We start from the raw sequence: 8,628 nt of genomic DNA, 5'->3' as shown, positions 1-8,628 counted from the left end.
CTGTGTGCGTGCCTGGTGCCCATGGATCCAACGGCTGTCAACTGTGAACGAAAGAATTGAACCCAGATCCTTAGGAGAAGCAACCAGCGTTCTTAACTGCTAAGCCATTCCCCCTTCGCCCCGCCTCTACCCCTTTTAAAGCAGCGTTCTACTCACTCCATTTGTGATGACGGATATGTGTGCACACGTGTGTTAAGTTGGAAGGCAACCTGAAGCAGGGGTCCTCAGGAGGGACCCCTGGGCATGGGGGATAGGGGTGGCCTTTCACCACATAGACAAGGTTGGCTGGCCACCAGGCCCCAAAGATCCGTGGGATTAAAAAAGCACACGTGGCTTTTTAATGTAGGTTCTGAGGATCGGACCCAGCTCCTCAAGCTTTCAAGACGTGTGTTTACCACCTGAACTGTCTCCCCAGCACCTTTTCCAGTTTTAAGAGAATTTTTTTTTTAAACTGAAGCACAGAGACTGGCTGTGGTCCAGAGCCACACTGCTAGCGAAAAGCTAAGCTAACTGGTAAAGTCACTAGCCGGGCAAGCCCGGTTACCCAAGCTTAGTTATTTAAAGGGGGAAAGAGAAAACAAACCCCACAAAGTTGTCCTCTGACCTCCATGCATACAGCATGGCATGTGTGCCAAGACACACATAGAACATTGTGCATACACATGAATAAAATGTTTTAAGGCAAAACTGGTAGACATGCATGGCGGGATATGCCTTTAGTTCCAGCATTTGGGAGGTAGAGGCAAACAGCTCTTGAGTTTAGGCTAGCCTAGTCTACATACATAGCAAGTTCCAGGAACTACATCATGAATTCATGTCTATTATTTAAAAAAAAAAAAAAAAAAAGCCAGGTGATGGTGCACACCTTGAATCCCAGCGCTCTGGGAGGCAGAAGACATGGATCTCTTGAGTTAGAGGCCAGCCTGGTCTACAGAGCAAGTTACAGGACAACCAGGGAGGGCTACACAGAGAAACCCTGGTTTGAAAAACCAAAATAGGGGTTGGGGATTTAGCTCAGTGGTAGAGCGCTTGCCTAGGAAGCGCAAGGCCCTGGGTTCGGTCCCCAGCTCCAAAAAAAAAAAAAGAAAAAAGAAAAAAGAAAAAAAATGAAAAACCAAAATAAAAATTTAAAAACTAGCATTTAAACTTAAGCTGTCTGGTTCTCAGTTTTATGCCTCCTGCCTTCTTTTTCTTTTTTTTTTAAAAAAAGATTAATAAATCTTATGTATGTGAGTACACTGTAGCTGTCTTCACACACACCAGAAGAGGATCTCATTACAGATGTTCACCATGTGGTTGCTGGGAATTGAACTCAGGTCCTCTGGAAGAGCAATCAGTGCTCTTAACCACTGAGACATCTCTCCAGCACCCCCTCCCTTTTAAATTTTTTGTCCCCTCCACCCCCAGCTGAGGACCAGGGCCTTGCACTTGCTAGGCAAGCACTCTACCATTGAGCTAAATCCTCAACCCACCTTCCTACTTCACACCAGATTTTTGTCCTCTCTGGTCTATGCTGACTGTTCACACCTTATTTCCTGTAGTTACTCTCCCTTACTTTCTCTGCTTGGACCATAGTTAGCTAAGGCCCATGCAAATTTTCCTAACATGTCAGGTCTCTGGAAAGTAGAAACCCATTAGGGTCTTTGAGCAGTGTCATGGTTTGAATATGCTTGGCCCAGGGAATGGCATTATTTGCAGGTGGGGCCTTGTTGGAGTAGGTGTGTCACTGTGGGTGTGGGCTTTAAAACCCTCACCCTAGCTGCCTGGAAGTCAGTATTCTAGCAGCCTTCAGATGAAGACATAGAACTCTCAGCATCCCCCTGCACCATGCCTGCCTGGATGCTGCCATGTTCCTGCCTTGATGATAATGGACTAAACCTCTGAACTTGTAAGCCAGCCCCAATTAAATGTTGTCCTTATAAGACTTGCCTTGGTCACGGTGTCTGCTCACAGCAGTAAAACCTTAACTAAGGGGGTTGGGGATTTAGCTCAGTGGTAGAGTGCTTGCCTAGCAAGCGCAAGGCCCTGGGTTCGGTCCTCAGCTCCAAGAAAAAAAAAAAACAAAAAACAAAAAACCCTAACTAAGGGAAGGTTGAACTGTTTGGATGTTGCTGCTGGACCGGTACTCTGTTTGAACCCACAATTCCCTTGCCTTTCCTCTAAGATAGAGAGTACATTATGGGGGAATAGCAGAGCTGGGGTCAACCCACCAGTCCCATCATCTGTGCTGAGAGTGATGCCAAACACCTTGAGGACCGAGGACTGCCAGGCTCTGCCTCCTTCTACCACAGCTTGCTGATAGGACCCATTAGCATCCAAGCCAGGAGCAGGTTCTGAGTAATTCCCTGGTTCATTCTCTCTTCTCTTGCCTATGCCTTTAGAGGAACCTGGGCCACACGATTCATGTTTTCACAAAGCCTGCTTCCTGATGGAACACAGGGAGCAAACACATCAGGCACTTGTTAGAGGTCAGCTTTCAGTGCACCCACATCTTTGCTCTCATTCCCAAGCTTGGGGGAGGGAGGCCTCCAAATGATTATAATTAGAGCATGTGTGTGTGTGTATGTGTGTGTGTGTAGGGGGTGGAAAGGACAAATGTCTCCTTGTGTCACATTCCTTCACCAAGGAGGATTTGTCCAGGGAGGAGGCAAGGCTTTAAAAGCTGTGGGACTCTATTGGAACCTGGTGAAAAGCAGTGCCTGCAAGCCATCTTCAGGGCAGCTGGTAGGTGCATGGAATCAGGGGTCTGAGGGCAGGGGAAGGGGCCAGGGGAGGGGACCAGGGGAGGTCAGGTTCTACCTTGCTGTTTCTCAATGAGTGTGCGCTGTAACGACTCTTTTGGTTCCTGTCCCCTTAAAAAGAAGGCTCTATATCCAAATGTTCCATGCACTTTTATGGAAAACCAACTGTGATCTTTTGTCTCTCCCATTTACCCCCCAAGAACCCCAACAAGTCTCAGCCCCAGGAAGCAGCTGAAGGAGACCAGGGATACAATGTGAAAGCTCACAGGCTTCTGATCTTAAAGTCAGGAGCAGCAAATGCAAGTGGTCCCTTCTTCCTCAGGAGCCATTGCCACCCTCTCAGCCCGCTCCCTGCACCCCTCCCCTCCACTGAGCTGCTGCTACGGTTGCCAGGCATGGTTGCTAAGTCTCTGCATGGAAGGGTTGGCGTGGGCTGTGCTGCCACTAACATTACCATGGTGAATCAGGGGACACCTGGTACAGGCTTAGGGGGAGGGATCCTGAGGGTGCAAGCAGCAACCCCCCAAGAATAGGGTGAGCCCAAAAGGTGAGCTGTATATCAGGGCAGTCGAGTGAACTAGGCATGGCGACAGTCGTGAGTGGAAGCCCAAATTTAGGAGAGAAAGGCCACTTTTATCTTCTCTGTTGCTAGGGGATTTGGCTGTGTCACAAGAGCACACTAGTCCATCCGCCTCTGTTAGGGTACAAGTGTATATAAGCACTCTATCTGCACCCCACATAAGGCTTGGTAGAACTGTGTGGGCACAGAACTGTGTAACCCTAGAATCCTGGCTTCTGGGTTAGGGGAGCTAGCCTGCTGCTCATGGAAGGCTCTGTGGGTGTCCAAGGACACCCATATCTAGAGTGGGAGTTGCCCTGCTGCTTGATACCAGGATAGACTGAGTTCTGCCTCAGCAGAGAAAGCTGAGGAGTACAGGTGCACCTTTCTGAGGTCTTGGGGGAGCAGCTGTCCCCCAAAGTCGCACAAAAGCTTCCCGAAAGCGGTGCCTCCTCTCTGCACTGCTTAGGAACTGGTTACTCATCTCAGCTGCACCCGAATGCCACCGAAACTAAAAATAGCCCGCTCCCCCCAGCTGTGGGCCGGTCTCTCTTGCACCCCAACCCCATGGAAAGCAGCAGCGAGTGGCAGGCATAGACCTTGAGTTCTGTTCTCACCACTCCCTGTCAAGAGAAAGGAGTCCAGGCGAGCAGGCAGGCAGGCAGGCAGACAGAGCACTGGTGGTTAGGCAACCTGACAAACAGGAAAGCAAAGGGTTAAAACTTCGGGAAGGATGAAGAAATGGGGGCTGGGGGAGAGGGCATCGTAAGCTTGGCAAGAATCCGAAGTCTCTCCCCACCCACTCGCGGGTCCCATTAGGCTTGGGGGACCTGAGCAGTGAGTGGGAAGGGGCGTCCAATCCCAGGCCCCAGGGGGCGGCCGTGCACATGGGGGAGGAAGCAGCGCGGAGCCGTCCACGGCGGCGTGTCACATGCGCGCGCGCTCGCGCGCTCGCACACACACTCACACACACACAGACAGGCACACACGTGTGCCCGGGTATATATAGTTGCCAGTCCCTGGGCCTGCCGCTCTGCAGTGGGCGCCGGCTCCCTGGGTTGGGAGGGGGCTCACGGGGCGGGTGGGAGGGTGGGGGGCCGGGGTGGGGTGGGGCAGGATGCTGGATGGCCCGTTATTCTCCGAGGGGCCCGACAGCCCCCGGGAGCTCCAGGATGAGGAGTCCGGCAGCTGCCTCTGGGTGCAGAAGTCCAAGCTGTTGGTGATTGAAGTGAAGACTATTTCCTGTCATTATAGCCGTCGCGCTGCTTCTCGACAGTCCATGGACATCCAGGCCAGCTACTGGGCCCGTGGGCCCCAGAACCGCACGTGAGTGAAGGAGGGGTGAGGGGCAGCAAGTGGTGGGGCGGGAAGTGGGGTCCAGACCTCCCCCCCCCGCTGGCACCAGCGATTGCTGCTGGCCCCTTCTCTTTCCCGCGCCTCCCTCCCCCACTCGTCGAGGACTGGGGCCTGACTCATTGAGCGCTGTTTAGGGGGACAGGAGTGGTGCTAGTGGCAGGCGGTGAGATGGGGCAGTCTCTGTTAAAGTGTGCACGGAGAGATGGTGAGGAGTCTCATTTCGACTTCAGCCCTAACACGTACGCACGTGCACTCGCTCAGACACTCACACGAACCCTCCCACATGGCTGCCCCAAGTGGTCTCCAGTGCTCCCAGCTCCCCGGACCTCGGCTCCCTGTCCCCGCAAACTGCTCACCTGGGTTCCTGCTCATTGTCCCAGGTGTAGGCTGCGCCCCGGATCCCCTGAGCCGCCACCCCGCCGACCCTGGGCCTCCAGGGTGCTGCAGGAGGCGACCAACTGGCGGGCAGGGCCCCCCGCCGAGGTCCGAGCCCGAGAACAGGAGAAAAGAAAGGCGGCGTCGCAGGAGCGGGAGGCCAAGGAGACGGAGAGAAAAAGGCGCAAGGCTGGCGGGGCCCGACGGAGTCCCCTAGGTCAGCCCCGCCCAGAGCTCCGGAACGCCCTTCGGGCGGCCCAACCTACAGGGTTTCCAGTTTTCTCCAGACCAGAGCGCTTCGGGCAGGTGGGGCGAGCGCCCCGACCATCCGCGCTCACGCAGGGTGACCCAGGGGTTGCATGGGCGGGGCCATGGGGAGGCAGAAGGCCAGGGCCTCCTAGCTACGAGGCTCACCTGCTGCTGAGAGGCGCTGCAGGCACAGCCCCAAGACGCCGCTGGGACCGGCCGCCACCCTACGTGGCTCCACCTTCTTATGAAGGTCCCCACAGGACCCTGGGGACTAAGCGAGGCCCGGAGCTCTCCCGGGCGCCCACCTCATCAGCCCCAGTGCCAGCTACCACCAGGACAGAGGGAGGGCGCACGAAGAAGAGGCTGGATCCTCGAATCTACCGGGATGTTCTAGGAGCTTGGGGTCTCAGACAGGGACGGGGACTCTTAGGAGGAGCTCCAGGCTGTGCAGCAGCCAGAGCTAGGCCAGAGTCTTGCAAAGGGGCCGTAGAGAAAAGTTCAGGCCTAGCTGCTGCTGGCCTAAACAGTGGTGGCGATGGTCATTCCCAAGCCAAAACTACTGGTCCAGTCACGGAGGTCGCTCTCTCTGGGTCCACGATCAGCAGCCCACCACGTCCTGTTCCCAGGTCTAGGCAGCACCTCAGGGGGTCAAGGAAAGGGAAAGAAGGAAGTGAGGAGATGTGGCTTCCCACGTGTTGGCTTTCCTCCCCTAAAAAGCCTCCAGTTAGGCATAGCCAGACCCTCCCCAGACCCTGGGCTCCTGGAGGCACCGGGTGGAAAGAGTCCCTGGGTCAAAGAGAGGGGACAGAGCATGAGACCCTGGAAGTCTGGAAGGTGACCCGCCGTGCCCACACCCTGCCCCGCAGTTCCCGAGGTCCCGCTGGTAGAGAAGGCATCTTTGTCATTGATGCCACATGCGTGGTGATAAAGTCCCAGTACGTTCCAACCCCTCGAACCCAGCAGAGGCAGCTCGCGCCCTCTGGGGAGTCAAGCATCGTGAGCGACAGCCTCAGGCAACCCAAACCCTGCCTTGAGGAGGAGGGCAAAGGGGCCGCTGCCAACCCTTCAGTTTGCCAAAAGCGACTGTTGAGCAGTCGAGTCTTAAACCCACCGAGTGAGGGTCGCGAGTTCGAGGTTGAGGGCAGACAGCAGGGGCATTCTTCATTGGAGGAGCACTCCTCTAGCGGTTTGGGGTTCCCTGTCGGCGAAGTGAACCCGCGAGATGCCCCCACGCATCCAGGTAGCCCAGAGCACTCGACCTTAGGCCCAGCGGCTCCGGGATGCGCGGGCAGCGTGAAGGGCCCAGAAGCAGCTGGGGTCCCGCGGCGCGCGGGCGGGGGCTGGGCGCGGACTCCAGGGCCCTACGCCGGAGCCTTGCGGGAAGCCGTGTCCCGCATCCGCCGCCACACCGCCCCAGATTCGGACTCAGACGAAGCCGAGGATCTCAGCGTCCATAGTGGCTCCTCTGATGGAAGCGACACAGACGCCCCAGGCGCCTCCTGGCGGAATGAGAGGACCCTGCCTGCGGTTGGGAACACCCGGCCCAGGGAAGGCGGGAAGACAGCTGAGCTGGGCGACAGTATCCGGGAGACTCTAGATGTCATCAGTCAAACCGAGGAAGGCCTGGTCCGAGAGGACACCAGGAAAACGCCACAGGGAAAGAGAGAGAGAGAGTGAGCGACGCCCCTCCTTGTTCTCGTGTCGCTCGGCCCAGCCAGCCTTGGGCTCACCGCGCTCCTTTCCTCTCTCCAGGCTTCGTTTGCTTCCTTTTCTTCTTTCCTACCTGTACCTGTTCCCACACTTGAGACAGAGGAGAGGGGAGGAACGAGGGAACTGACTCAAGGGTCAGTTTCAGGGAAAGAGAGGGTGGGATCCCACACCTGCTACATTCGGTGTGGAACTATTCAGAGAGGCAAAGCGAAGGGCAGGGCAGGGTCCCTGGCAGGAGAGGAAAAGTAACGGAGAGGCTTTGAACCTAGTGACCTAGTGCAGGAGACAGAGGGCTTTTAGCAGAGAAGAAATGAATGCAGAATGCATACACACAACCAGCAAATTGGCAAGAGGGCTCTCCTAGATGCTCGTTTCAATTCCAACTCTGCCACTGACTTAGCTGGTGGATCTCAGAGTGACTACTTTTGTGCCCGGGCATCCCGGACTAATGTAAATGTAAAACGAGCGATTTCTGCCTCCCATTCTTTTGTCCCTAGAATTTTGTCAGCGAGCGAGGAGAATTTGAGGGTTCTTACCCACTTCTGCCATCCTCAGTTCGGAAGACAGTCAGGGTTTTCAGATTTAAACGGGCAAAGGGCTTCTATTCCAATTTCCCGAGTTTAGGTGAATGCTCCCCAAAGCAGGGCAAGATAAAGGTCCGGTCACTGCCTCTGGCCTGCTGTGATCCAAGCTGGAGAGGGAAGGTAGCCAATGAATCAGCTTGGAACACTTTTAGGCCTGCCCCTTTCCTCCATCTCCGTGCCCTTAGTGATGCTCTAAGTGTTACCGGGATTTTCCACGCAGGCGGTATGGCCCACCGGATAGGACCCTGACTATCTCTGTGTCTCTCCTGGAAAACAGCCAGGCAAGGAGGAAGGTTGATCACAGCAGACGGTGTGGGGTGTGATACTCGCTGTAGCCACTACGGGGCGCGCGCAGGTCGCGGATTCCCCCCGCTTGCTGGTGCTCGAGTGCCCCTACACCAGCACTGCCAGTTATCTGGATCCCTTATTTCCCGGCGCCGGTTTCCCGCCTTGACACCTCCAAACCGCGCGCGGGGCCGGGAGCAGGCCTCCGGTCTCCCAGACTTCTGGGGCGCGCCGAGCCCTTCTTTGTATTAATCCACGCCTACCGGTTTGAGACTGACATTCAAGTCTTTTTTTTTTTTTTTTTTCCTTTCCTTTTCCTTTTTCTGTTTTCTTTTCCTTCTTTCCAACCCTGGGCACTTCCTCTGTGTCTGCCACTTACTAGCCATGTGACCTTGGCCAAATCACTTCACCTCCCTGAGCCTCAGTTTCCTCATCTGTCAAATGGGGGTTTATAAACACCTACCTCGCAGGGTTGTTGTGAGGATTTAATGAGGTAATGTATATAAAGCGTCTTGCACAGTGCCTGGCACATAGTAGGCGCCCAATAAATCTACTCGTCCCTTTATGCAGCTCTGGAGTTTCTCTTTCGCTGACCCAGCCCCACTCTGTTCCTCCCTCAGGGCTTCTTGACTTCTTCCCGCTCATTGTGAGGGGGAGGAGGACTCCTTTCTGGTGGAAACTTCTAGTCCATCCTGTTCCCTGGCTGGGACTCTCCCTTCCTTGCCCCCTCCCGTCCCACCCCTGCCGGCTCTTCCCTCTGCCCCGGTGC

The 8,628-nt window shown here is 55.3% G+C and overlaps 1 protein-coding gene and 1 long non-coding RNA gene across 2 annotated transcripts; one reads left to right on the top strand and one right to left on the bottom strand.

Annotated features, from left to right (window-relative positions):
• Nucleotides 1–2,070: 2,070 nt before the first annotated feature.
• On the bottom strand, nt 2,071–5,129 carry LOC116884851. The gene is made up of 3 exons (XR_004385904.1): nt 5,013–5,129; nt 3,900–3,993; nt 2,071–2,425 (listed from the first exon to the last, which is right to left on the bottom strand). It is a non-coding gene; the product is annotated as an uncharacterized LOC116884851 (long non-coding RNA).
• On the top strand, nt 4,403–8,428 carry Ddn (dendrin). The gene is made up of 2 exons (XM_032886087.1): nt 4,403–4,626; nt 5,037–8,428. Exons 1-2 carry the CDS (start codon nt 4,418–4,420, stop codon nt 6,955–6,957), a joined length of 2,130 nt encoding a protein of 709 aa, XP_032741978.1. The 5' UTR covers nt 4,403–4,417; the 3' UTR covers nt 6,958–8,428.
• The last annotated feature ends 200 nt before the right edge of the window (nt 8,429–8,628 follow it).

Source organism: Rattus rattus, chromosome 1 (genome assembly GCF_011064425.1).
Source record: "Rattus rattus isolate New Zealand chromosome 1, Rrattus_CSIRO_v1, whole genome shotgun sequence".
In the NCBI taxonomy this organism is placed as follows: domain Eukaryota; kingdom Metazoa; phylum Chordata; class Mammalia; order Rodentia; family Muridae; genus Rattus; species Rattus rattus.
This window is presented reverse-complemented; position numbering and strand designations above follow the sequence as displayed.